At 52.7% G+C, this 27,754-nt stretch overlaps 2 protein-coding genes and 1 long non-coding RNA gene across 13 annotated transcripts in view; 2 read left to right on the top strand and 1 right to left on the bottom strand.

Annotated features, from left to right (window-relative positions):
- Positions 1-2,285, top strand: part of ADGRG1 (adhesion G protein-coupled receptor G1) — a 37,881-nt gene extending 35,596 nt beyond the window's left edge. For all 7 annotated transcript variants that reach the window (XM_082712410.1, XM_082712411.1, XM_082712413.1 and 4 more), the window contains one exon: positions 930-2,285. In XM_082712410.1, the coding sequence (XP_082568536.1) occupies positions 930-1,060 (131 nt within the window). In that variant the 3' untranslated portion in view covers positions 1,061-2,285. The remainder of the gene's footprint in view (positions 1-929) is intronic.
- On the bottom strand, positions 1,221-5,110 carry LOC309853894. The gene is made up of 2 exons (XR_014306022.1): positions 5,023-5,110; positions 1,221-2,604 (listed from the first exon to the last, which is right to left on the bottom strand). It is a non-coding gene; the product is annotated as an uncharacterized lncRNA (long non-coding RNA).
- Positions 2,519-25,762, top strand: ADGRG3 (adhesion G protein-coupled receptor G3). 5 transcript variants are annotated; one of them, XM_082712425.1, is made up of 13 exons: positions 2,519-2,607; positions 3,286-4,420; positions 7,984-8,146; positions 12,899-13,034; positions 14,482-14,628; positions 15,411-15,545; positions 16,088-16,127; positions 16,268-16,359; positions 16,496-16,608; positions 18,580-18,860; positions 19,057-19,150; positions 20,532-20,815; positions 22,489-25,762. In XM_082712425.1, exons 2-13 carry the CDS (start codon positions 4,360-4,362, stop codon positions 22,599-22,601), a joined length of 1,659 nt encoding a protein of 552 aa, XP_082568551.1. In that variant the 5' UTR covers positions 2,519-2,607; positions 3,286-4,359; the 3' UTR covers positions 22,602-25,762. The 5 variants fall into 5 exon arrangements, with proteins under 5 accessions (XP_082568551.1, XP_082568552.1, XP_082568553.1 ...); XM_082712426.1 differs by lacking the exon at positions 2,519-2,607 and having other exon boundaries at positions 2,863-4,420; XM_082712427.1 differs by lacking the exons at positions 2,519-2,607; positions 3,286-4,420 and adding an exon at positions 4,583-5,525 and having other exon boundaries at positions 16,547-16,608.
- The last annotated feature ends 1,992 nt before the right edge of the window (positions 25,763-27,754 follow it).

Raw genomic sequence — 27,754 nt, 5'->3', positions numbered from 1 at the left:
ATTGTGAACTGGTTGGGTGAGGGCCTTCGTTCCATGGAGCTCATCTCCTGTGGGAAAGACCGGGGTGACAAGCAAGCACGCAGCCCCTCTGAGAGGAGGGCAGTTCGAGTGAAGATGTGAAGAAAAATCTGGGCTGGGCTGAGGCCTCTGTGGGAGACATTTGAAAATAACAGAAGGGCCCAGCCAGGGAGAGACCAAGGGCCATGTGACTCCATGTGTGATCCTAGCCCGTGGGCCTTAGCATCATGGGAAGCTTGCTAGAAGTATAGGCTCTGATCGCCCCAGACTTGCTGAATCAGATCTGCATTGTAACAGATACTTGGGGATGCATGTGTGTGGCACAGGCTGAGGGGGTCTGGTCTAAGGAAGGAGTGTACCAGGCAGAGGGAGGAGCAAGTGCAAAGGTCCTGAGGTTAGCACTAGGCTGTTGGATGGAAGAACGGTGAGGGGCAGTGAGGCTGAAGGATATTTGGAGGGGCAGAGAGGAGTGGAGTAGAGGGCTGGATCATGAGAGCCGGGGTTTAATGCCAGCAGGGTTCTTCTACCTGCACCCCTCTTCACGCCCCCACCACCCAAGGACAGACAGACAGATACACACAGACACACATTCCCCTCTGTTCTGTCCTAGAGGTACTTAAACAGATAGTCTGGAGTCTGAATACCAAGGTTTAACTCCTGGTTCCACCAAGGCCCGTTACCTCCCTGGGCCTCAGTTTCCTTGTTTGTGAAACAGAATAGTAATGACTCGGCCTGACCTCATGAGAACTTGAGAGAAGAAAATGAGTTGGGGCTCAGGCCATTGCACAGTATCTGGTGCATGGTGGGGTCCCCTCCCAGTCACAGGGATGCAGGTAGCCTGGGCAGGGAGGAGGGGAAGGGGCAGGACCACCCCCCGCCCACTGAACCCGGCATCCCATCACTGCCTGCAGGTTTCTTCATCTTCCTCTGGTACTGGGCTATGCGACTGCAGGCCCGGGGCGGGCCCTCCCCGCTGAAGAACAGCTCAGACAGCGCCAGGCTCCCCATCAGCTCGGGCAGCACCTCGTCCAGCCGTATCTAGGCCACCGCCACCTGCCGGGAGCTGCGTGAGGAAACAGACATGCGGCCTCGCCTCACCCCTGCCTGCCACCCCCACAGCCAGGCCTGACACCGGGGGCAGCCAGAGACTCCGGGAGAAGGCCCAAGCTCCTCCGGGGGGAGGGGGCTTTTGCCCTCAGCAGCCAGACTCCCAGGCGGGCCTTCCGGATTGGCCTGCGGACTGCTCGGTGCCCCAGTCCAGCTCACAGGGGCTCAGGAGAGGGACCGTAACCTTGCTGTCCTCACTGGGGGCCGCAGGCCCAGCTGAACTCACCGCCACTGGGCCCAGCCCTCATGGCTGCCGGTGGGAGCCCACGGGCCCCAAGGCCGAGTCCTGGTCCTGTGAGGACTGGCAGCATCCTGGGCCCCGGGCCCTAGCCACGCTGTCTCTGGCGATCTCCACAAGGACACCCTGTGCTCCTGTCATTTTAGCCTGAGAGTGGTACTCAGGGCGCATGGGGTTGGGGCAGAGCTTTGAGCCAGATCCCTAGAGGAGGGGAGCCCCTCCTGGAGCATAGCAGAAGCTCCTCTACCTCTGAGCCCAGGGCCTTCCGTCAGCCTCCCCAGCCCTCGCTCTCCAGCCCCCTACTCAGTCCTGGGCAGGGTCCCAATTCCAGGGCTGGATTTTGGGTTGTGGCTCCCAAGAGCGGCTGGGTGCCTGCCAGTAACCTTTCTTTACTGGACGGGCCTTTGCCCGCCCTTGACTCAGGCTTAGTGTAGACATTCTGGGCTGGGCTAGGTCTATCTGTCCCTCTGGGCCTTTCTATAAGCTGCATTGCCCTTGGTCACCACTGCCAAGCCCACCCCTCAAACGGACCCCCAGCTTCTCTCAAAGCCCTCTTGTGGCAAGAACTGTGGAGCGTAGCAGTGCAAATTTGTCTCTGCCCCAGTACTGGGAAGAAGGAGGCGTGCATCCCCTGGTGGCCCTGGTGGAGAGCCCAACGAGCTCTTAAAAGGTTGGAACTACGAGGGGAGCCACCATTCCTTGCTGGGGATCCAGGAAGACTTCCTGTAGGAGGCAACATTTGATCTGGATCTCAGCCTCAAGGATGGGGGAGGACTTTCTTTTTAAGCACTATCTCATTTGTCTTTTGAATTGAAAGAAGTAGATGTTCATTGTAGAGAATTTGGAAACTGTAGAAGAGCACACAGAAAAAGAAATAAAAATCAGCTTGTTGTTATCACCTAATAAACAAGTGTAATAAACATTTGGAGCACTTTCTTCTGTGCTTCTATCAGGAGTCGCTGACAAAAACAGGCCAATCAGGAAATAGCAGGGAGGGCCTCGGGCTGGGGTCCCCCTTCTCAGGACATCAGGTGCTGGACAGGCCACTTGATTGTTCTCACTGTGCACTTCACTGGGCTGTAAGGCCTTGGAGAGCTGGACCACTGTTCTCAGAAGGACCCAACCAGGTTTGCGTGCGCAGACATCGCTATGGTGTGGAACATGGACTAAGGCAGCCAGAAGCCTGGAGACCTTGTTCCTGGAGACTGGAGCCTTCCCGGAGCCACTGGGACAAGCTGGCACTGGTGGGAGTTGGCAGAGAGCAAAGCTACAGTTCCACCTGCCCTGGGATTTGGGGGGGGCCCAGGGCTTTGCACGTGGCTCCAGGCCCGCCCCCAGCCCCAGTGAGGCCCAAGAGGGGTGACGCTTACCCTGGCCCTGCCCAGCTAACTCTGCCACTTTCCCAGCTGCTCCCCAATCCCTGGTCCTGTCTTTCCAGGTGTGCTGGACACTCTGGGTCCCTCCTTCCAGGCCCTTCTTCACAAACAGGTCCCCGTGAGCCCCTGAGGGTCATTGTGCCAGGATGGGTCCCCAGCGGTGGGCCCAGCAGGTCGCAGTTTACAGAGCGCTTGTCCACCATCTCACCTCACCTGGCTGCCGCCAGGAAGGAGATGGGACAGGCCCCGTGGTTCCTGTCTGCCTCCAAGTCTGCCCCGCAGAGGAAGTGCTTGGGGCACCATGCCAGAGCTCCACCTGCCCCCCATGGCCCATGATTGCCTGTGACATCCTCTCCCCATCCCTCCCCAGGTCCAGAGGGCCTGTGGGAAACAGAATCCTGCCTGCACGCTGTGTGGGAGGAAGGGGAAGGGGCTGGGTGGGTCCTCAGACTCCCCAGGGTAGAGCATGTCTAGCTCAGGCCCCGCAGGGCGATGCTAAGGGGATATGCCTTCTTGACAGGGTGCTCTCTACCTTTGATCTTGCAGTGACCATGGGACCATGCCAAGGGACCTGGCCTCATCCACACGACTTCCTCAGAGCCATCAGATCTGGAGCCCGAGTGATCATCCCCTCCCCTTCCCTTATGCCGCCCCCCCCATGTGTGTTTGCTGCTCCCACTTCCCGTCTGAGCCACCAGTGATCAGCTGGGCGATAGGACAGTAATTGCGCAGTGGGGACAGTTGTAAAGAGATAAGGACCACGACCACGCCCAGCGGACAGTTCCACTCGCATGATCTCATGAGCTCTTTGCATGTCTTGTATGAGGTTCAGAGCAGCAGATAGCTCGCCCAAGCTCACCCAGCCACCATGTGGCCAGGACAGACGTCAGCCCAAGACAGACGCCAGCCCAGGCCTCAACAACCCTCCTGCACACCCCGTCCCACCTCTCCTATTATCTGGTCTGGGCAGGGAAGGCTGGGGCCTGCAGAGCTTGTCCTCTCCCCCTGGGGCCCCAGCAAGCATGGGATAGATCCCAGTCTTGTTCAACCCATAGGCGTGAGGGAAGGTGCGTTAGCACCACTCGCATCCCTATAGCGAGGCTTGTGCTTGGCATGTTACCGGTCTCCTCGAACCCCAACATAGCCCTCCATGGCAGTCCTATTGCTGTTTCTGCTTAACAGAAGAAGAAACTGAGGGTCAGAGGGGTCCCCAGGTACTGAGAAGAGGGTCTGAGTTAGGAGTGTCTGAATCCAAAGCCTGTGCTCGTCGCCTTTCCCCAGGGGTCTGCTGGGGTGTGGAAGCCTCTGTGGCTGCTGGACCCCAACTTCACAGCCCCTAGCAGTGTCCCTGGGTGGGCTGAGCAGCCCCCTCTGTAGGCGGTCACAGGGTGGAGTGAGACAGGAGTGCAGCCCAGTTCCCCACACTAGCCTTTCACAACCCAGCTGATGGTGGCGTGGAGCAGGAAGGCCGAGAAAGAGGCCACAGGAAGCATGACACTGAGCAGTTGGAGGGGAGGGTAGGGGGGTGAGGGAGGTGGGGACAGGCCACACCACAGAGCCTGGGACCTGAGGGACGCTCAGACACAGGGCTCTGGCTAGCGTGGGCAAGCCTGCCCAAGGATGATGACGCCCAGGGCCCTGGGGGTCCTGCTTTTCTCGCTCCTCCTGCTCTGGGCCTCAGGTGAGCAGCTGGTTCCTTGTCCCCCAGGAGACCCAGGGACAGGGAAGCGGGGATGGGTGGGGCTGTCTAGAGCGTGTCTGTCCAAGGACCCCATCCGTTGGCCTCAGTACCTTCTCTCACCCCATCCTCCGAGTGAGTTGTCATCCTGATAAACTTGGGTCAGCTCTGGGTCTCAGGTGTCTTGTGCTCCCCACAGAGCTCCCCATACCCCCCCCCCCCAGTCTGGGCTGTGCTTCCCTCACAGGCAGGCCCCAGACACACTCTTACCCAGCTGGCCTCCGAGCTTCTGGGGAAGGGGGTCAGGAGTCTCTGGAGGCTGAGGCCAGTTGGGGCTTATACAGTCCTCCCCCTACCCCCTTGTCTGGCTCCTTCCACCCTGACACCCCCACCGGCTCCCCTCTCCTCGTCCCAGGAGTGGCCCCCCAGTCCCCAGTTTCCGGAGCTGGGAACAAGCCTCCCCTCCCCCACCCTCTCTGTCGGCCTTGTGCACACACATGCGGGGTTCTCCAAGGCACTTTGAGGACCCAAGGCCTTGCCTTTGGCAGTTCTCTCTCCTGGGAAAGCTGAGGCCACCCCAGCCCAGCTGGCCAGATCTTACCTACCCTCCTTGGGGCCCTGTGATGTTGGCAGTGACCCCCTCGGGCAGAGGGAGTGCTCCCATCGCAGTGCCCCCAGTGCTCCTCCTGTTTTGTTCCTGATTTTTTGAGTGTCCTGCATGCCTGCCCAGCAGGGGGGCCATGTGGCTTTGGATGCATGGATCAACCTCTTTGGGCTTCAAAGAATCTTCTTCTCTTCGGTGAAGGGCAAAGTTCAGTCCTTGGCTTAAAAAGGAGGCAAAATGGTGGAGTTGTCCTCCTTGCAGAGCAAGCCAGCAGAACCCACAGATTCAGTCACTCAATAACCAGTCGTGGCTATTGTCCAGTCTCCTGGGGCACATGGGGACACTGGGCCCTTCACGGAAGGCCCTTCACATAACCACACTGGTTGGGACTTCAAGGGTCCCCCGAGGGACTGAGGTGACCTATGGTGATGGGGGAGTTCCAGTCTGGGCAAAGTGTCAGCCGTTTGAACAGCATGAGGAGCCTTGAGAGGCTTATAAGGAGAGGTAAGTCTCTTTCTTTTGTGGACATTTCTGGGTCTGCGCATGGGTTCATTCATTCTGTAAACACTGATGGGGAATTCCGGGCTGTGCCAGGCTCTGGGCTGGAGACGCTGTGGCCATGGCAGAAAAAAGCAGGTCCCTTCGGTGGTGAGCTGAAGGGAGGGGCAGGTAGCATTCCCCTCACTCCTGGCCCTGCTCCCCCACTTGAACCTGGATTAAGGTGGTCCCTGGAGGCCAGCTTCTGGGGCAGAGCGGGATGGCAGGGGTAGCACAGGTCTTGAGTGGGGACCAGCATCGTCCTGCCCAATGCCTGGGCCAGGCTTTCTCTGTCTGGGCTAAATGCTTCCAATGTCTTCAAAAAATAATCACAAAAAGGATAGTCATCTTTTCTGCACTTGCCCGAAGCTTCTCATGTATGACTGTGCTGAAATTTGGCAGCAGGCCAGGAGGGAGGCTCTGTGAACACCCGTCAGGGTGCAGCCCAACACCCATTTGTGACCCCTCGGGCACACAGAGGGCTAGGATTACACGGAGAGTGGCGCCCCCCCTCCCCTCCCCTCCTCTCTCTTTTCCTCTCCCTCTGTTTCCCTCCTCTCTCTCCCCCTTCCTCCTTTATTTCAAAAGCAAACGAAGACCCCATTACATATATATTCATCTGACATTTGCTTCTTCCCATTAAACAGTGTCCTGAAGATCTTTCCTTTAAAGATTTATTTACTTATTTGTGAGAGAGAGAGAGAGAGAGAGCATGTGCACATGGGGGGAGGGGCAGAGAGAGGGAGAGAGAGATGCTGAAGCGGACTCCCCGCCAAGCACAGAGCCTGACTTAGGGCTCAGTCCCAGGACCCTGAGATCATGAACTGAGCTGAAACCAAGAGTCAGACGCTGAGCCTACTGAGCCACCCCGACGTCCTTTAACCTACCCCTTTTTAAAAAGCTCATACATCTGGACCCAGAAATTCCTAGGATCTTAATTTTTTTTAAAGATTTTATTTATTTATTTGACAGAGAGAGAGAGAGAGAGATCACAAGTAGGCAGGGGGGCGGGGGAAGCAGGCTCTCCGCTGAGCAGAGAACCTGATGCGGGACTCGATCCCGGGACCCCGAGACCATGACCCCAGCGGAAGGCAGAGGCTTAACCCACTGAGCCACCCAGGTGCCCCAACCTAATGTTTTTTGTTTTTTTTTAAATGAATTCTTAACACAAGCTAACAAAGATGTAAGAGTGTTGTTCAAAATAGGAAAAAGGAAAAAAAAAGTGAGGATCCTGAAAGCCCACTAACAAAGGACCTGTTGAGAAAGTGTTACCACACCCACCCAGTAAAAAGAGGCATCAGTAGGCTCTGACGTGGAGAGCTCCTCAAGATACCTCGTTCAGTGATCCCGCTCATGTACATTTTTAAATGATTTACATTCAGATACTTGCCTATTTAACAAAAACTTCTATGAGGTTGTGCAGGGACCTGTCGCTGGTGGGGAACTCTGGAGTGTGAGCTGGGAGCTATGGGGATGTTTACTGCTCGTTCTGTGTTCTTGTGTACGGTTTTGGAAAAAACTGTGCATGTATTAATTTTGTTGATAGATCGGTAACTATGTAGACCTATAGGTAAGCCCAATGTAAATACACAACTATATAAACAGTTTTACAATGAAATCCTCACCTCCTGGAGTGATACTGACTCTTTGAACCTTTATGATGAGCTGTATCTATTATGTATACAGATGGTCTCTAACCTTCCCTCAAACTCACAAGGAAGGTATTATTAGTCCCATTTGGCTGATGAGAAGAGGGTGCCTCAGAGAGTTTAAGTAACTTGCCTGAGGTCACACAGCTGGTAAGTGACGCCAAGCTCCGCCCCACCCCCCCCCCATATCAGGTGAAAGGGGAACTGAACAGGAAGTCACGAAAGTTGGTCTTGGAGCTGCCTCCTGCTGGTGCCCTTGCTCAAGTCACTGTGCTCCAGGGGCCCTCAGTGTTCTTTCCTCACCCCAGGAGGTAGCTTGTGAGGGTCATAATGAGAATGTGGGAGAAAGAGGCGAACCGAGATAGAACACGCCCAAGAGTTATACCATGAGGCCACAGTTGCAAGGGCTTCGGAATGTCTGATGTGGAACAGCTGTGGAAAGCCCAGCAGACTTCCTGGAGGAGGTGGTAAAGGGTAATAGTACTAACATATGAATCCTTTAATCGACAGAGCCATGTGCCAAGCTCTTTGTACATATCTTCTGCAAAACATCTCACTGGCCCTATGAGGTGGGGGGGGGGGGTCATATCTCCTTTTGCCCTGGAAACTGAGGCCCAGGGAGAGTGAGTCTGGCTCAAGTACACATAGCATGAATGGATGGGACTGAAATTCTAGCCCACATCACCAGACCCTGGAGTCTGAGCATCTTACCTCCAACCTCCTCCCTTGCTGCCTCCCCACCCAGCCCATTCACACCTTCAGCATCCTTCCTTCAGGTATGAAAAATTCTAACAACAAAACTGAGCAACGGAGAAACGTCTGCCTGGGGCTCGTCAATGCGAACCAATATGAAGATTTCCACCTGGAGAACACTGCTGACTGCTTCACAAAGTGCTCGGAGTCAAGGAATGAATCCTGTGACCTGGAAAACTTGCAGAGGTAAGAGGGCGTTCTGACTTAGAGCAGGAATGTGGGGCCTCCTTTGACTGAGGCCGGGAGGCTGTTAGGAAGAGACCAAGCTCTCAGCTCATATAGCTTCTGAAAACGCTGCTCCCATCTCATCTTTCCACTTTCTTGTTTGATACCCACATTCCCTCCAATCCACTCACTGAGACTTCTCTGATCCAAGGATTGCAGAGATGAACCAGCCCCCATCCCTACCACTGTGGAAGGTCAGACACAGGCCCAAATGATGATGATTCTAGAGAGCAATCATAGAAAAAGGTGGGCGAGGCGCCAGGTTAACTCAGAGAAAGGAAGACTGCCAAGGCTTCACAGTGGAGGTGATTCACAAAAAGGCTTTGAAGACTGCATAGGAGTTTTCTAGTTGGATCTGAGCAATGTTAGGAGCTACAGGCTTCAGAACTTCAGGGAGTATTGGGGGAGAACAGCAGTGCTTTGAAATGTGAAAGAGTAAGATGCTGGGGATGGCGGCAACAATGAGGAGGTGGACTGGGTAGGGAATAGGCTAGAAATATAAGCAGGGAGCAGAGTATGAAGGGTCAGGTACGCTATACCAGCATGGGAGGAGGTAGAGCAAGGACACATTTTAAACAGAGCAAGAGCATGGTCAATTTTGCATTTGAGAAAGATTGCTCAGGTTTCAGGGAAAGGTACAAGGGTCGTGATGCAGGAGACGTGACCAGGTAGGATCCAAGCATGGTCTGGGTAGGTGTGAAGGCTGAACCACCACCTTCACTACCAACTGGCACAGTACATCTGGAAAGGAGGGATTGATTAGAAATATCATACGATACAGAATCAGTAAGACCAAGAGACTGATAAGACCAACAGGTTCAGAGATATGGGGATGAGGGAGAAGAAGGGGTTTAGAACCTAACATCTCGAAGAATCAGGTTCAAAAATATTTTTGCCTCTCTCTCCTCCTCTCTGAATCAAAACTGGCCATCATTCTAAGATACTTGGACAAGCTCATAGCTGGTGCTCAATGCACGTTTGTTGAGAAAAATGAACGAAAACCCTGTGTGCTCAGGTTCAGTGTTAGGACAACAATCTGATTGAGCTATGGCATTTCTGTGATCTGAAAACACTCCTTTCCCCCATACCGAACCTCCTCCATTAGCTTCTTTGCTCCGGAAGGCTGTTCTGGGAATTCTTCTCTGTGCTGCCTTATGGTGACAATACACATTTTGGAAAAAGCAGGGACTTTGGGGTCAGAAGATGTGGATTCTGTTCCCAAATCTAGCAGTTAACCTTCTTTATCTTCACACCCTCATAAAGTCAGTCTGGGCATCAACCCATTTCAACGTATGAATTTGCGGGGAGGCCCACAGACATTCCATCTCTAACCAGAGCTGTTACGAATAAAGCTGCCAGGAACATTTTTGTACATGTCTTTTCATGACCATCTACATTCATTTCTCTGGGGTGGGTACCTAGGAGTGGCAGTGATGTCAAAGGTAGATGGCTGGGGTGCCTGGGTGGTTCAGTGGGTTAAGCCTCTGCCTTTAGCTCAGATCATGATCCCAGGGTCCTGGGATCGAGCCCCGAGTAGGGCTCTCTGCTCTCAGCAGGGAGCCTGCTTCCCTTCCTCTCTCTCTGCCTGCCTCTCTGCCTACTTGTGATCTCTGTTTGTCAAATAAATAAATAAAATCTTTAAAAAAAAAAAAAGGTAGACGTTTGATGAATTTTGGTCACCACTGCTGAAGTCTTTTGTGCGGGTACATTAGTTTACACTCTTGCTGGCAACGTGTGAAAGTTCCTGCGATGCTTGGTATTACCAGTCGTTTTGGTTTTCACCATTCTGGAAAGGATATGGTGGTACCTCATTTCCTTTTATTAATTTTGATAGCTTTGTAAAGGTACAACTTACATACTCTCCAGTCTATACATTGTTAGAGCACGGTTGAATAACTTAAGGTATATAATGCAATATAAGGAACCAATAAGACAATCATTTTACGGACACTTCCACCAGCCCCCAAAGGACCCTTGTGCCTGTTTGCAAGCCATCTGGGCTCGCATCCCCAGCCACTGAACCACTGATCTGCTTTCTACTTCCAGAGATTTGCTTTTTCTGGTTGTTTTCTAAAAGGGCATCATACAACATACTGTCTTTTGAGTCTTGTTTCCTTCACATACACTGTTTTTGAGTTATATTCATACATTAGCCTGTATCAACAGTTTGCTCTTTTTTTTTTTAAATCACTGAGTAATATTTCATTGTGTGGACATGCTATGATGTGTTTATTCATTCATCAGTTGATGGACAATTGGATCGTTTCCAAATGAATATTATTTATTATGAATATAATGATTATGAATAACGCTGCCATGAACGTTTGAATTCAGATCTTTGTAGACGTACGTTTTCGTTTCTTTTGGGTAAATGCCTAGGAACAGAATTGCTGGGATATCTGATATGCTTCGCTTTATAAAAAACGCCCATCTGTTCCTCAAAGGATATCTTTTGCTTTCCCATCAGCATGAAAGAGGGCTGTCGTTCTAGTCCATTTTTGCAACATTGTCAGTCTTCTCGGCTATTGTGGTCGTCTGGTGTCAGTGGTAGCTCACTGTGGTTTTAAATTGTGTTTCAGAAATGACCAGTGATGTTGAGCGTCTTTTCATGTGGTGATTAGCCATTTGTATCTTTTCTTTGGTAGAAATGACTATTCAAATCTTTCTTTTTAAAAATAGGGTTTTGTCTTCTCATTGCAGAGTTTTAAGAATTACTTTTTAAAAAGATTTTATTTATATGAGAGAGGGAGAGAGAGAGAGCATAAGCAGGGCGAGGGGCAGAGGGAAAGGGAGAAGCAGGCTCCCTGCTAAGCAGAGAGCCTGATTCGGGGCTTGATCTCAGGACCCTGAAATCATGACCTGAGCTGAAGGCAGATGCTTAACTGACTGAACCACCCAGGCACCCAGAGAATTCTTCATGTATTCTGCATAACAGTCCTTTATCAGATGTCGATTTGCAAATGTTTTCTCTCAGTGTATGTCTTGTCTCTTTGTTTCCTCAGTGATATCCTTTGAAGATCAAAAGCACTTAATTTTGAGGAAGTCAGATTTAAATATGTGTTTGTGTTTGATATCATATTAGAGAAACTTTCATCCAGCTACAGATTTTATAAATTTTCTTCTATAAGTGTATGTGGTTTTGGCTCTTAAAATTAGGTTATACATTTGGAGTTAATTTTTTATACATGTATGGAGTAGATGTCTTTATTATTATCATTATGATTATTTGCATTTGGGTATATGATTATTTCAACACCATTTATTGAAAAGAATGCTTTCTCCACTTAACTGCCTCTGGGAGGGCATTCCATTGATGGGCTAAATGGGAGCTCCTGGAATGTCTTCTCCCTACCAAGATAGTAAACCAGAAACCAAAGTACATCCCTGGGGAGAACTGCAGAGATTAACGCCACCATAAAGGACTTGAGAGATGCGTGGAAGGGGCAGTGATGCCTATCATAGCTCAGTAACTGCCGATCTTAGCTCACCAGAAGCCAGCTGGACGTTGGGGAATGCCTGTGGACTATCCTACACTTAATAGGGCAGTGAGGGGCGCCTGGGTGGCTCAGTGCCTTCAGTTGAGGTCATGATCTCAGGGTCCTGGGATGGAGCCCCGCATCGGGCTCTCTGCTTGGTGGAGAGCCTGCTTCCCCCTCTCTCTCTGCCTGCCTCTCTGCCTACTTGTGATCTCTCTCTCTCTGTCTCTCTGTCAAATAAATTAAAAAAAAAAAAAATTGGGCAGTGAATCCAATCGCAGCTGCGGTCCCAGAGGAAATCAACACAACTCCTGGCAACTGACACATTGCATGGCTAATGCCTTGTTCTCTATACCAGTTTTCAAGGGCTACTGGAAATGGTTTACTTTGACCTGGCAGAGCCAACAATAGACTACCATGGTTTCCTCTATGCTCTGTCAATCCTCCTGATCTCTATCCTCATTCAGTTCACAGAGACCTTAGTAATCTTGATACTCTTCAGAACACTGTTACTCTGGCCCACTATGTTGGCAACATCATGGGGATTGGATCTGATGAGTAAAATTAGCAAGTAGTTAAGATGCCTTAGGGAAACAGATTTGGACTAGAGGATGGGAAGTAAACCCCACAAGAATTCAGGAGCCCTTCACCTCAGGGAATTTTCTGGGCATTCAGAGGTCTGGAGAACATCATGATATCCATTCTGGGGGTGAAGGCAAGTTGTTGAGCCTCACACCATTTACAATGTAAAAAAAAAAAAAAAGGACAGTGTGGAAAAACACATCTCATGCAACCATGAACCAAAGATATCTGCGTGGCTATGCTAATATCAAAGAAGATGGTGTTTAAACAGGAGTCGACTTTGCATCTATGCTTTAGACTTTCTGACTCTGTGTTACATTTCACAACTAAAATAATTTTCAGGTGTTCTGAGAACCAAATCAGGAAATCTTCCCTCAAGAAAGGGAATTGCATTGTTTTGTGAGGCCAAAGAATTTTTAAGTGCATGTATCTATGCAAATATATATGTGTGTATTTATATATAGAGAGAAATACAATTAAGTGCTTATATATATAATTATAATTCACTATTATATTTGGTAACAATGAAAGTTACAATACTTCTTTATTTAGACTTTTAAAAGGTATATAAAAGCTAGACACTTTGTGTATCTCAGTCAATGGGTTTCAACAATCTCATTCTGCTGCTTCGGGCTGGCTGGTGTTCTAATGGCAGGTACTGGCTAAAATTCGAGTACCATCTGCTGGAGAATCCGACGAGCATAGTGAATATGTCTTTTTTGAAGGCTGCTGTCCAGAATATCAGCACCCACATCTCAGAAGACCTGTTCTTCTCCCTGACGCCTTCCCAGGTAAAGAGTTCCCTATCCCTGTTGGCTGATTCTGACTCCATTTCCCTCCGCCACATTTTTCAGAATTCTGAGAGACTCCCGGTCTGTGTTGGGTGCCCACCAAAGCTTATCCCTTGTATGTCCCATTTGATAGCACTCTGTCACTTTGCTAATGGTGCTAGTGAGTTGCTTGGGTGGGTGGATCCAGGTGACGGTGACCCAGGGCATGAGGCTGGTATAATTCGGAAGACCACCCAATCGAGAGTCAGTCCTGGACTGGGTTCCAGTCCTGGACTCCCCACTCCTTTACTAGGCATTTTCCAGGAAACCCCTTCCCCTCTCTGGGCCCCAGAGCTCTCATCTGTAAGATGAGCTCTAGATTTACATGGGTCTGGATTTAAGTCCCAGCTCTGCCCTTTACCAGCTAATGTGATATTGGGTGCATGACCGGAATTTTTTGAGCCTTGGTTGTCCCATCTGCAAAATGGTGCTGGCGTGGCCCACTTGCAAGGTTGTGGGAGATAAGGCACTGGGAGTGCTGGGTGCAGAGGGCAGGGTGCAGCCTCCCTAAAAGGGTGAAGCTGAGTGAGGAAGTTCAGGCAGCAGGCAAGCTGGCCATCATCGAGGTCCTTCTAGATCTGTCTGGAAAAGAGGACATGAAAGAAAGGGCCCTTATTAATGTGACCCATCCTCTGCATGGAGGCACCCACTGGCCCTGGAGATCACCTCATGTCCTTTGACAAGGGTCCAGACTGAGAAGGAGAAAGTTGGGTCCTTTGCCTCCAACCTTACAATGTAAATGTTCCAGCGCCTATGGGATGCCTTTGAGGCAGGACCCGGTGAGACCAGGCTACAGGCCCAGTGGACCAGTGAGGTCCAGAATGAACAAATCACCAATGAAATTTATTTTACTATTTTAACCATTGTTCACTTTTACAAAACTTGCTGTTGGGCAGGAGGTGGAAATCACATTCTGCGTGAAGTTTTATATTTTCCACCTCTGCTCACACGGTCTCTCTTCCTAGGGGCTTTATTCTTTCCAGTTATTCCCAGGTCAGTACCCAGACACCATGATCCTAAAGTCTTGTGAAAGCACAGCTGCTGGCAGGACACAGGCCAGAAGTGCACCATAGCAGACCCCCCCTCACACACTTGCTGGTTGAACTTCACCGCACACTCAGCCTGACTGTGACGGGAGGTCACACAGCTACCTGGTTAGCCCCATTCTCCATAGTGGGACAAACTGAGGGTCCATGAGGGCTGCGGCTTCTCTGTAGGCTCACAGCCTGGACCGAGCCAAGCTAACTGTGTGGCCCCAGGGGTCCTGCCTCTCAGAGTGATGCCCTCAGGTTCTGTCCCACCCCCCGGTGCCTTAGTTTCCCCTCCGAAGTGGGGGAATGGCAAGAGCCCCATGTTGAAGGCTGGAAGCCTGGGGTAGAGATGGGAGCTCTGGGGTCTGTGGTTCCAGGTTCCAGGGCTGGTGACAGAGGACGAGCATGAACATCCCGACAGAGTCCGGCTGCCCAGGAGTCTCTTTGAATCCCTGCAGGAGAACAGGTCGGAGGTCTTGCTGGCCATCACTATCCTGGACGTCGGTCCGGGGAATCTGTTCAAGGTGAGGAGAGACCTAGTGGGGGCTCAGGGCAGCTCAGTGGGTCAATGCTTGGTTCACCAGGGTCCTGTGCCCCAGCTTGCCTTCTCTGGAGTCTTGGCTGTGGGTCCCCGTGGGGATGAAGAAGGGGATGAGCCTGTGGAGAGCGTTTCTAAAGCGGCCTGAGGTCACCCCAGACTTCTGTCTCTGGAGTCTGTGCACTGCACACTCACACTGGTCACACTCAGATGTTTGGATCCACACGTCCGTGTCCTTGGACTTGTATGTGTAGCCCAAGTATCCCCCTGTGTGTCCTTGTGCATGGCCAAACGTGCATGTTCTTTCATACTCCTGGTGCACATGCCATCACGCGTGTTCCCGTGTGACTGTGTCTGCACAAGCAAGTGCACCCGTGTTCTTGCAAATGGGTCCTGGGCGAGCATCTTCAGAGGCGTGTAATGCACTCACGTGTGGATAGAGTGCACCACGAGTGCCCTCTATTTGGGGCTGATCTCTCTTCCAGCCCTGTGCTCCTCCAGCTCAAAGGGCAGAGGAGCTCTGGGGCCAGCAGTGGAGAACTGTTGGGTGGATGGCTTTGCGACCAGTCCGCCTCGGTGCGGGGCTCCCTGTGATCCAGCCCGGGCAGGAGACTGCAGGGGGCTGCGAGAAGAAGGTTGCCCATGGTCCCTGGGTCCCCTGGGCCCTAGCCACAGACTTTGCTCTCCAGGCAAGGGCCATGGTTCCCAGGACCAATGCTGGGCTGGGAAAGCACCTTCTGAAGCCCGGTCCCCCATCTCTCTCCACAGGGCCCCCAGCTCGGCCTGGAGGACGGCAGCCGCGTGTTGAATAATCGCCTGGTGGGCCTGAGCTTAGGCAGTATACCTGTCAGAAGGCTGGCTGAGCCTCTGGAGATCACCTTCTCCCACCAGCACCTACCCCCTGTGAGCCCCTGACCCAAACCTGGCAGCTTCTGAGGGACAGACAGGCGGGGGGTCACGCACAAGCATATAGACAGCCAGGCGCAGGGCTCTGCCCCTCTCAGCCTTCCACGTCCCCCCCGCCACTAAAACCACACACACGGGGACGCTCAGGGACCCATGCCACCTGCACACGAATGTCCACTTGACCCGCAGACACCCTCCCACTCGTGCTTACAGAGGAGCACCAAGGACGTGGCAAACCCATGAGTACGCACACGGGATTACATGCCCGCCCACATATACACTCCCCTAAAGGCACATGTATGCAGACAGCCCCACAGTGTCCACACCTCTCAACATGCTGATCCACGCACACCAAATGGTGCACTTCATGGTCCTGCGTGACCCGTGGGGTGAACCTTGCTTCCTACCCAACGCACACCCCGGGGGTGGGGGTAGGGCAACCTGTCCTCTCCCTTCCCTTCCCCGAGCTCTGCTCTCCTCTCTCCCAACCTCCCCCTGCCTCATCCTGCCTCCCCCTGACTCCCACTCTCTGGTTTCAGAACATGGCCCTCAGCTGTGTGTTCTGGGATGAGACTAAAGGTAGGAAGGGAGGGTGTGGGGGCCAGAGATCCACAGGTGGGGGCCCCTCCCCTCCCTTCCTTCCTCTCTGGTCCCCTCCACTCCCCCAAATGCACATACACTCCCCTATGTTCCCTGCCCTTCCTGTCCATGGTCAACAGGAGACTGGTCTTCCATGGGCTGCTCCACGGAGCTCAGAGCCAGGAAGACCATCTGTCGCTGTGACCATCTGACCTTCTTCGCTTTGCTGCTGGTAAGGGCCCACCCACCCTGATCCCTGCAGTTCTGGAGGCACCGAGGTTTCCTGGCAGGGTCCAGAGCCTCTGGGATGTGTGAGGCCTGGCCTCCAACTGATGGGGTCCCGGTTTGGGGGGGGGGGTCGCCCACAGAAGCCGATCTTGGACCAGGCCACCGTCCAGTCCCTCATTCGCATTTCCCAGGCTGGCTGCGGAGCCTCTATGATCTTCCTGGCCTTTACCATTGTCCTCTACGTTGCCCTAAGGTGGGTGATCCCCCACCCCCATCCCAAGTCTCCCGCTTGTCCTCAAGGGTGGGAGCAGAACAGGTTAGAAAGCTCCCTGCTTGTGCAGCTTTATACTGATAGCCTCTCCAAACTTTACTTTCCTCATCTATAAAATGGGGTTGGGGGTTGAAATGTGTCAGAGCTATTTCAGTTGGTAGTGGCAGGAACTCAACTCAAATTCACTTAAACACAATGGGGAATATGTGGTTGGTGGAATGATGCTCCCTTCAGGCATGGTTGGATCCAGGGGCTCAAAAGATGTCCCCCGGACTTGCACTCCCTCTGCCTCTCCCAAATTTGCTTTCTCCTTTGTCAGCCATGTCAAGCAGCTTCTTCACTCTCAGGGGCCTTGGGAAGCCCAGGGATTGTCTCACAGCTTCTTAGCTTGCTAGGCAGCAAATTTTCTATACCAAATTCCAACACTGAAGCCTTTTTTTCTCAACATTTTATTTTGATATAATCGTAGACTAACAGGAAATTACAATAATACTGTATAGAGTCCCTTGGTTTCTTTATCCAGCTTTTCCTAATGGTAACATTTTCTAGAACTGTAGTATTATACCAAACCAGGAAATTGACATTGGTACAGTGCCAGAGGACATCTTCTGCAAATTTTTACATGCATTTGTGTGTGTGTGTGTGTGGTGCGGGGTGGGGGTGGGGGGTTCTATGCAATTTTATCCCACATATAACCAGAGCAGAGTTTTGCTGGTCTCACTTGGGTCATGTGCCCATGTGGTCAAGAGATTGATGACATTGATTGGCCAGGCCAGGTCATATGATTGCTCTTGGATATGAGCCAACAAAAGGCCAACCTCACCCCAAACATCAGGGCTGCCAGCAGGGAAGGGTTTTTCTCAGAGACATGTAGTTCTGTTTCCAGAAGGAGGAGCAGGTGTAGGACAGGCAGAGATCACTGTGGCCTGTGCTTAGGCTCTCTGGGTCCAGACCAGGGCTCTCCATGTGCCTCTTTGCCTCTGTCCTCAACTGGCCCTGGGCTGCAGCCCTGTCTAGCATCCCCCCACCCCATCTCAGACTAAAGCATGAGTGTGAGCAGTGCCAGCCCTGCTCCCCACCAAGTCCGATCCTGGAGCACAGTCCGCATTCCCAATAAGGTGAGTGGGACTTGCCAGTGGTGGACCTCATGAGCCAGGCCTGGCACGCTGGGAGGACTCGTCACCATCTGTCATGGGTGGGCTTTGACATCTCAGGTGAGGTGGACACGATGCCTCATACTCCCATCTAAGCACCTGGGCTCCTATCCCTCTAATGAGAGCCCTCGGAATCTGATTTGCTAGGAATTCCGAGTGGGAGCTCCACAGAGAGGGAGTGAATCCCCATCCTCTCTGGGCCTCACCCTACTACATCCTGGCCTCCTACCTCTGTGCCCTGTGGGTCGGTCCATTCACTCAAATAATGCGGGCAGGGCCCCCTGCTGCCTGTTGTGCTGGCGCTGAACAAATCACAATGAAATTTATTTTACCGTTACCGTCAGAGGGGAGGGGAGGGGGCTACCCTGTGCTGCAGGAAACTTCCAGATCAGCATGGGCTAAGTGGCATTCAGAGACAGCTTCCTGAGGAGGAAATGCCCAGGGAAGTTTCTGAAGGAAGAGTAGGAAAAGGCATTGAGAGCAGAGAGCAGAGCAGAGGCGAAGTCTGGGAGGGGTGGAAAAGCAGGGTGCAGTCAGGGAATTGCCAAGTGTGCGGTTTGGCTCTAGCACGGCGTGGAGGATGAGGCCTGTGGGACGTGGACCCTCCCAGGGCCCTGTAAGCCAGGAGAGAGAGAGAGCTCCTGTGCCCCAGCCCGATGGCACTCATCCTGGGTGTGTTTGAGGGGGTGCTGGCAGGGGCGGACCAGGGGCGGTGGGGTGGGGAGCCTGCAGTGCAGGTCCTCCCCACAGGAACTGTGGCCCCGCCTCCTGCCGCCTCTCATGGGCCTTCTTGCCCCAGGTGCTGCTGGCAGAGGTTCAAGTCAGAAGACGCCCCCAAGATCCATGTGGCCCTGAGTTTGAGCTTGTTTCTCCTGAATCTCACCTTCTTCTTCAATATGGGGCACGGTCCCCAGCTGTCGGGTGCCACCTGCCGGGCCCGGGGGGCTGTCTTCCACTACTTTCTGCTCTGCACCTTCACCTGGATGGGCCTGGAAGCCTTCCACCTCTACCTGCTCGTCATCAAGGTCTTCAACACCTACTTTGGGCACTACTTCCTGAAGCTGAGCTCCGTGGGCTGGGGTAGGTGCAGCTCGGGGGGGCGGGGAACGTGGCCGGGATTGGGAGGGGCGGGAGGAAGAACTGTTTAGGGCAGAGAGGTGTCTCCATCTCTCAGACAGGCTCAGGGCTTGAGGCCCGGGCAGCTGGAGGGGATTCTGGAGGAAGACGTGCCAAAGGAGCCCCAGCGATGCTGTACCTCCTCCCCCGTTGTACCCAGGCCTGCCTGCCCTCATCGTCTTTGGCACCGGGACTGCGGACAGCTATGGCCGCTACACCATCCGTGACAAGAGCAACGTCACCACCCTGGAGCTGTAAGAGGGGGTTGGGGGCGGGCAGCAGTGACATCAGGCCCCTGGCTGCACACAACTGGGCCAGTGGGATGTCTCGGGAGGAGGGGATCCTGGGAAGAGAGACCAAGTGGAGGCAAAGGACTCTCCAGCTAGCTCACAGTCTGCAGGGGTAAACTGAGGACTGGAAGGAGAAAGTGCAATGAGACGGGGGGTCTGAGATGGGAGAGAGTGAGCTGTGGCAGGATGCCTTGCTCTAGCCTGGCCACCACCAACCCGTATGGCACCTTTGGGCAGATTTAAAAAGGTATCCCCTCCCTCCCCACTCTGCCAACCTGCCGTGCTGGGGGCTCAGCCTGGGGAATGGGAGGTGAGCTAGATTTCAGCCTGATCTGCCCCCCCACCCCAGCCAGGTGCCCTTGTGCAGGACCCAAGCTGCCCAACGTTGGTGGCAGGCCTGGTTCTAGCTAGGTGCTGCCTCTGAATTTCTATGTGGGCTAGCCTGGCCTCCTCTGGGGCTTCAGTCTCCTCATTTGTACTGGGGTGGGGGGTGGTGATGGACATTCTCTTGGGTCTTTTGCTCTGCAGTGCAGGAAGCATGGGGCTGAGTAAGCCTTCTCCAAGGTGCCCTCCCCAGGGCCCATGGCTCTGTGCTAAGAGAGGCTGGTGGGGTGTTGGTCCTGTCCCTAGAGCCTCAAATGCAGGGGCCACAGGGGCTGAGGAGGTGACATATGTGCACACAGGGGCCCAGGTGGGGACTGTAGTAGATTGGCAGTCGCATACCTACCTAATGTCCCTCAGGTGAGCATGCAAAGAGCTGCCAGCTGTATGCTTTTGTAAGAAAAGCAGAGGGGCGCCTGGGTGGCTCGGTGGTTGAGCATCTGCCTTTGGCTCGGGTCATGATCCCAGGGTCCTGGAATCGACCCTGGAGTCCTAGGATCGAGCCCTGAGTCCTACTCTCTGGTCAGTAGGGAGTCTGCTTCTCTCTTGGCCTCTCCATTCCCTCACCCCCTACTTCCCACTGCTCATGCTTCCTCCCTCACTCTCCCTCAAATGAATAAATAAAATCTTAAAAAAAAAAAAAAAGGAAAGCAGAAATATGGATGCTTATGCCAAACCTCACGCTTTTTAAAGGGTGGTCATTAGTTTAATTTTTTTTACAATACAATGTGGGGTAAACCAAACATGTTTTGGGGCCACATTGGCTCCTTTGCACTTGCTGGTCTGAAGACATGGCAGATTGGAGCCTCATGACAGCCCCTCCCCAGGAGAATGGGGGGGTTGGTGGGGAGTGGGGGTAGGGGAAGGGGTCTTTTGGGTCACAGAAAGTCGGTCAGGGGAGAGTGCCGGGGACTTGCTGGGTGGGAGCACGTCTCCAGCCCTGGTGGCCGTCTGCCTCCTCCAGGTGCTGGTTCCAGGAGAAGACGGATGTCTCTGTCCTCTATGTCACCGTCCACGGCTACTTCCTCGTCACCTCCCTCTTCAGCGCTGTGGTCCTAGGTCTGGTGGCCTGGAAGATTTTCACTCTGCCCAGGGCCACAGCAGGCAAGGAGCAGGGACCGAACTGGAAGGGGGTCCTCACCGTGCTGGGGCTCTCCAGCCTGGTGGGCGCCACGTGGTGGCTGGCCATCCTCACGCCGCTGGGCTGGTCCACCATCTATATCTTCGCCCTCTTCAACTCCTTGCAAGGTGAGGCTCCGGGGCCAGGCATGTGATGCTTTGCCTAATCTGTGAGGGGGTGTTTTGGGTGTATGTAGAGGGGTGGATGGCAAGACACAGGATTCTGCTCGGGCTGGCTGACCTCCTGGGAGCGGGCACCAGCCACCCAACTGAAGCCGATACTTCCCCTATTTTTCCTTCCGGAGCTGTGTGTAGTGTCTTACCCTCTCTCTGTGCAAACTCCTTCCCTCTCTCCACTGGCCCTTTCCCACCCGGGGTCCCAAATGGTTTTTTCCATCCCATGTGACCTTCCGTGGCATGTGGTTTGATTCAGCTTGGTCTGTGTTCTCAGGAGAGTCAAGGATCAGATCAGGCGATCTTGGGTTAGGTGTCCACCTCTGGTCCAGGCAGCTGTGACCAGGAGGTCAGGGGCACGTGACATGACAGGCACAGGACGTGGATGGTCTGTAAGGAATTTTGGTGGCAGAAGAACGTGATTAGCAGAGGAAATGACTGATAGGTGTGCTCCCTGCCCCTGCAGGGTCTTTCCTTCAATATCCAGGGGTCGGGATCGAGCCCTGAGTCCTACTCTTTGGTAGGAGAGGTCCAGGCGTCCGGGGTGTGACTGATGGCTCCCCCTTCCTCTTCACTCCCCACACAATATCATACACAGGCATCACAGCCTAAGAGAAACCGCTGTGAAGGGACTGATGAGGTGTGCTTTGACTTTGAGTCCAAGTCTCACATCAGTGGCCGGAGGCCCACCCAAACAGGGCTGACTCCCAGGGCCTCCTGAGGCCCTGCGGCATTGCGGTTGGGTGGCCGTGGGGATAAGCAGACCCGGAAGGGAACCCTGGTTCCACACACCACCTCAGCAAGTCCCCTAGTCCCTCCAATCATCTTTAAAGCTGGGACAAAACTGGTATTTTTCTCATCAGATTTTGCGATGAGTAACTGAGCTAATGCTTGTGGAAGACACAGATGGTCCCCCAGGGAAGAATCACGAGTCCTCATCGGGAACATCCCGGGGTTGGGGAGGGAGGCACCTTGAAACTAGACTGTGTCAGTATTCTTCCAGGGACCACCTTTTGTGTTTCAGCCTGAACACTTGAATCTACACCTAACCCAAGATGGCCTGATCTGATCTGTGTTTAAGCCTGAACACTTGACTCTATGGAGCTGAGTGCAAGTGCCTCAGCACGTTGCTCTTCCAAACACAATGGTCCTTAGTGTGCTGGAACGCGTCTCCATCATTTGGTGGTTGTTTCGAGTTTTAGTTGTAAACTCCTTTTAAACCCATACAGCATTTTGACTTTTCTATCAATTTCTGTGCTTACTCTAATTTTCATACCTCCCACTTTCCTGCTTCTTCCTGCTGGCGGGAGTCCCGGAATAACTCTTAGTGGAGCATGGCAGAAGCTGGTCTGCATGGAAATGCCTTTATTTCACTCTTCCCTTTCTGTGATAGCTGTACATCTATGTGATTGTCAGGGCCTTCGTTTCTCTCTTCCAAGATTTTTCTTTGGTTCTTGGTGGGGCATCGGTTTCGTTTTTGCCCATTGTTTCTTTCCATCAGTTCTTGAACTTTTGTAATGGAGCGATCTGTCTCTGTGCAGCTGCTGGCCAGGCTGCCCAGCGCCTGGCGCGGGGGAGAGGGGTGGGGTCCGCACACAGGCTCACGGAGGCCCCCTCCTTCCCAACAGGTGTCTTCATCTTCTGCTGGTTCACCATGCTCTACTTCCCCAGCGGGAGCACCGTGGCCTTCTCCTCTAGCGTGCCCCGAGCCGACCAGGTCCACACCATGTCTCATGAATAGGAGGCCTCCGTGGGGTCAGGCTGGGAGCCGGCCTCACATTCTGGACTCAGCTCTGACTCCCCAGGTGGCCTCAGGCTGCCCCTTGTCTCGCTCTGGGCTTCAGTTTCCATGTTTTTACAATGTGGCTGGGGAGGGAGGAGATGGGGACCAGGGGGGACCACCTGGCCTCAAAGGTTCCGTCCAGATACTCTGATGGGTCCTGAAGTCCACGAATCGAGGATAGTAGGAATCTAAGTTTCTATTCCCCGAAGACCCCTGCCAGCACAGAGAGGTGCCCCCTCATCCCTACCCCCACCTGAAGACCCCTGCCAGTACCGCCCCCTCTCCCCACCCCCACCTCCTCTGCCTTCATAGCCAAGCAGCTCATCTCTGCCTTTGGCCACCTCTGGTCTCCCCTTGAAGGAACCCAGCCTCTCCCCTTCCTCCCCCTTCCATTGCCCTCCCCACCCCCACCCTATGGCTGCCTGTCCCCACCCCCTCAGGCACTGGGGCAGTTGTGGACTAGAGCTTTAGGTCTATCTTCAAGGAATGAGCTCCCGCCATTCAGGGGGCTGCCAACCCTCCAGCTCTCCCGGGACACGGAATTTCAGAGAATGCCATTTCTTCGGTAGTGGATGTCATACCACTAGTGGCTGCCCCCGGGTTCTGATGGCTGCTTGTGTGGTCTGACCTCCAATCCGCCCGTCCCTGTGAGCTGGGGGGTGAATGGTCCAGAGCTCTGCACATGGGAGGGCCGAGGGCCAGGGCAGGGGAGCCGCAGGTGGAGCTAAGCGGAGAGAGAGCAGGCTTTTCCCCCAGAATCCCATGCAGCAGGCACGTCAGCCTCACTCCCCAGCTCAGCCTGGCCCGAGCCTGGCACGGTTCAGGCCCCAAATAAGTATCTGTTGGCTGAAGAGCTGGATGTGCGAATTTGGTATCCGCTGGGCAGGGTTCTGAGCTGGGGAGGGTCTCGGGCCAGATGCAGCACGGGTCTGTGTCACCTCCAGTGGCTGGCCTCTGTTTCACAACATTGCGCTGGTTTCCTCAGTAGGAAACAGAAGAGGCAGGGATGAGAGAGAGAGAGAGAGAGAGATAATCAACAGATAAACCAACTCAAAGAAAGAAAAAAAGAGTGGAGGGGAGAGAAAGACAGCAGCATCCTGGCCAGTCACCCCAGGCAATCATGCCCCAGCTCCAACCTTAAGTTCCTAACCCCTGGGGTCATCTCGCCTTCCCTGCTTACCGCACCCCCCCCCCCCTTGCCAGTGTGCTTTGCCAAGGTCAGGCACCTGCTAGAGGTGAGAAGCCACTATTAGGAGACTGTCCCCCACAGTCCCTGAGCTGCCAGCTCGCCTCCTGCTCCCTGATGCCTGTGCCCCGTGGATGTCCTCTCTTCTCCCTCCTCCCACCGAGCAAACGGATGAAAGACAGGAAGGCAGAGGCCCTTGCTTTATGCAAGCGGCTGTGTTCCTGGAAGAGAAATTCTAGGGTGTGGACAATTGCAACAGTTAGAGCCACATTATATCAGGTTTTGTGAACAAGCTTGGTGGGTTTGGGGACTTAGGTTTACAGACATCTGATTCTCATGCTGGAGGGCTGGGCTCCCTGACCCCCAAATCTCAGAGTTTCTGAACACAACCCTGCGTGCTCTACAGCTGCTTCCGTGTCTGATGGGCCTGGGTTCAAAGTCCGACGCTGCTACTTAGGCCCTGTGTGATGCGGGGCATGTCACCTCACCTCTCTGAGCCTCAGTGTCTCCGTCCATAAAAATAGAGGTCATCAAGTTCTTGCCTCGACCTGAGAGCATTAAGTGAGGTGGCAAAAGTCAAGACCCTGGTATTGGAGACTCCTGCGGCTTAAAGAAAGGGCAGGGGGCACCTTTGTGTGAAGCGTGAGCCTTTGAGACCTGTGTGTAACATGGGAGGGGTATGAAGGGCTAAATCTACCTTCCAGATTCCTTCTACAGCCTCTGCCAAGTGGACACCAAGTGGACCGGCCCCCTGTGTGGGAGGAGGAAATTGAGGCTCAGAGAGGTCCAGCAACCTGCCCAAGGCTACTCAGCACACAGGGCTGATGCAGAGCTGGGCTTTTCTGAGCTGCCCATTCTTCCCCCCAGAGCATTTCCTGGGTTCCAGAACTATTGCCTCCGCCGTGATCCCTGAGTCCCCTGAGGCTCTGGCTTTCCCAGTTGGATGTGGGAGCAACAAAACCATAGCCACCAAGTGGGCTGGATTTCCTGGTGCCAATAGAGAGGGAAGATGGGGAGATGTGCTTAATGGTGGGGATGTGTCCCTTTCCACTGACTGTCTAGCCCAGGGCCAGGCAGGGGCAGAGGGGCTGGAGTCCCTCATTACCTGGGGTCACCCTAAAAGCGGCTTCAAGTGCCAAGCTGAGCACGTGCTAAGGGCAGGTGGTAAAAATGCACCCCAAGTCCCAGTGCAGCTGGATGGGGCTCCACCATCACCACAGAACCACAGCAGCAGTCTGGGAGATGGGCGGCACCAGGCTTAAAGGCAGAAGGCACAAACTCCAAGGTCAGCCCGTCTGGACCACATTCTCCCTCTGCAACTCTCATTGGGCCAGTTCCTCCCCTACTGAGCCCATAAAGCAGGCAGAGCAGTAGGGCCCCACAGAATGGGTGAAGGCTTCAGGGACATTCTGGCTGGGAAGGCTGCCTGGTGTCTGGACCCCCGGCCCAGCGTGAAAGTGACTGAGCCACAGCTTTGCTCCGGGCCACCGTGGTCATCTGCAAGGAGGGCCTCCCGCCACGCCTCCCTGCCTGATTCTTTTTGCTCTGTACCAACTTCTTCATTCCTTGTAATTTTCACTATGTTACAACAAATGTGCAGGAAATAAGAAGACGTACTGGCCCTGTGCTCCCAGATGGATAACTTAATATCAAAAGACAGCAACCCAGGTGCCTGGGTGGCTCAGTGGGTTAAGCCGCTGCCTTCGGCTCAGGTCATGATCTCAGGGTCCTGGGATCAAGTCCCGCATTGGGCTCTCTGCTTGGCAGGGAGCCTGCTTCCCTCTCTCTCTCTCTCTCTGCCTGCCTCTCCATCTACTTGTGATTTCTCTCTGTCAAATAAATAAATAAATAAATCTTAAAAAAAAAAAGACAGCAACCCTTCACAAATTAACCTAAGAATACAACACAGTTCCAATAAAGATTTTAAATGGTATTTTCTTAGACTCCCCCCAAATGTTCTGTAACATTCATACAGAGGCAGATGGCTCTCAAATACCTAAGTTAACCTTAATGAAAGAGAACGTAAAAAGAAGATTTGACCTGCAGATGTAAAGATATTACAAGGCCATACTGGTGAATCCAACATGGGATCCAAGCGGGGATAGGCATGAAGGCCAGTGGAGCAGAAAAAAGGGCTCAGCAGCAGATTTATACACACCTGGGGGTCTTATGGCACAACAATAGCAGCATCGCCAATAAGGGACAGATAGTCTCATGATGATGTTGGAAAAGTGGCTCGTTATATGAGGAAAAATAAAACAGGATCCCTCCCTAACTTCTTATCCACAGATGGGCTCCAGGCAGAGTAAAGTTTCTCGATGGAATGGCAAAACAGTAAAGTTAATGTAGTAAAATATTTTTGTGACCTAAGGACAAGGAAGGACTTCTCAAACAAAAAATCATAAGCACAAAACATCAGACCAAGAGCGGGTACGTTTCATTACATCAAAATGAAGCGTTTTTCTGTTCAGTGGAAGACACCATAGGCCACGTTAGCAGGCATGGGACCGAGTGGGGGAAGGTATTTGCAACATCTGAAACCAAGAATCAACATCTGGAAAGCCTGCACATCAAAACAAGGGTACTTCCCTAATAGAGAAAAATGGGCTGAGATTTTAAATGGCAATTTCGGAGAAGGAACTATCTAAACATAATAAGTTAGCCCACAAAGACACATTGGAAATCATCAGTGATCACAGAGTTGCACTTGAAGATGATGGGGGGGGGGACATCACTGTATCCTCATTGTATGAAACTGGCCAAGGGCAGGACAGAAAGCTGGATAATGTCAACTACTGGGTGGGGGGTGAGGGTGCAAGGATCTCTCAGGCCTCGTGGACCTTGGGTAGAGTGTAGCTTTCACAGCCTGGAGAAAAACAGGGAGCTGCCTCTCATTCAGCAGTCCTGCTCCTGGTCCTTTCCCCAAGAGGAATTCTCTTACAGGTCTAGAAGGGGCACAGCCGATGACGTGTGTGGCATTATCTGTAGGGGTTGGTGGCAGAGGGAGTTGAGGGTGGGGTCCGTCACTGGGAGAACAGAGTGGATCCTTACCGTGGACACACAGCAACATGGATGGAACTAAAAACACAGTTCTTCGTGAAAATAGAAGAAATGGAGGAGGTATTAACACAGTATCGTGTACATAGTTAAAAGCAGCAGCATGCAAAACAGTGCCCATTTGGGGGGAAAAATGGATCAGAATAGGTACCTAGGAAGGTCAGAGAATGGGATTAGGTCTAGGGATAAAAGGAAATAAATAAATACACAAAAGAAATGAGATCAGCCAGACACACCACCTGCTTACCTTTCCCTCCTCATTCGCCCTTGCCCCAAGGGAATTCCCCAGAAGTACTCACAGGACATGCTGCCCCATGACCTTGCTCTCAGCTTCATTTATTCTTCACAATGTATTTTTCATGACTGAGTAATATTCCGGCCAGAATTTAAAATTATTATTTATTTTTGAGAATTGAAGTGATTGCTGTCTCCCCCAAGTGGCTGCAACTGACGAACTTTGTCAGGATGGGATTTCTCCAGACAGCTTCTCCCCCGCCACACCCCGCAGGGTCTGCTCTGTGACATTCATGGGCCCCTTCCTCTAATAACGAAGAAGTAAAAATATATTTTTTTGACTGCATTGGTACAAAGACAAATATAATCCAGGGTGGACTCATAATTATGTACTTGTCATTAGTCTATTCATTTTTTCTTCTGAATTTGAAAGATTAAAATTAATTTTATTTTTTTTAAAGATTTTATTTATTTATTTGACAGAAGAGAGAGATCACAAGTAGGCAGAGAGGCAGGCAGAGAGAGGAAGGGAAGCAGGGTCCCTGCTGAGTAGAGAGCCTGATGCGGGGCTTGATCCCAGGACCCTGAGATCATGACCTGAGCCGAAGGCAGAGGCTTAACCCACTGAGCCACC

This window comes from Mustela nivalis, assembly GCF_964662115.1.
Source record: "Mustela nivalis genome assembly, chromosome: 18".
NCBI classification, from domain to species: domain Eukaryota; kingdom Metazoa; phylum Chordata; class Mammalia; order Carnivora; family Mustelidae; genus Mustela; species Mustela nivalis.
Note: the sequence above shows the minus strand (reverse complement) of the source record. Positions and strands in the feature narration are given on the sequence as shown.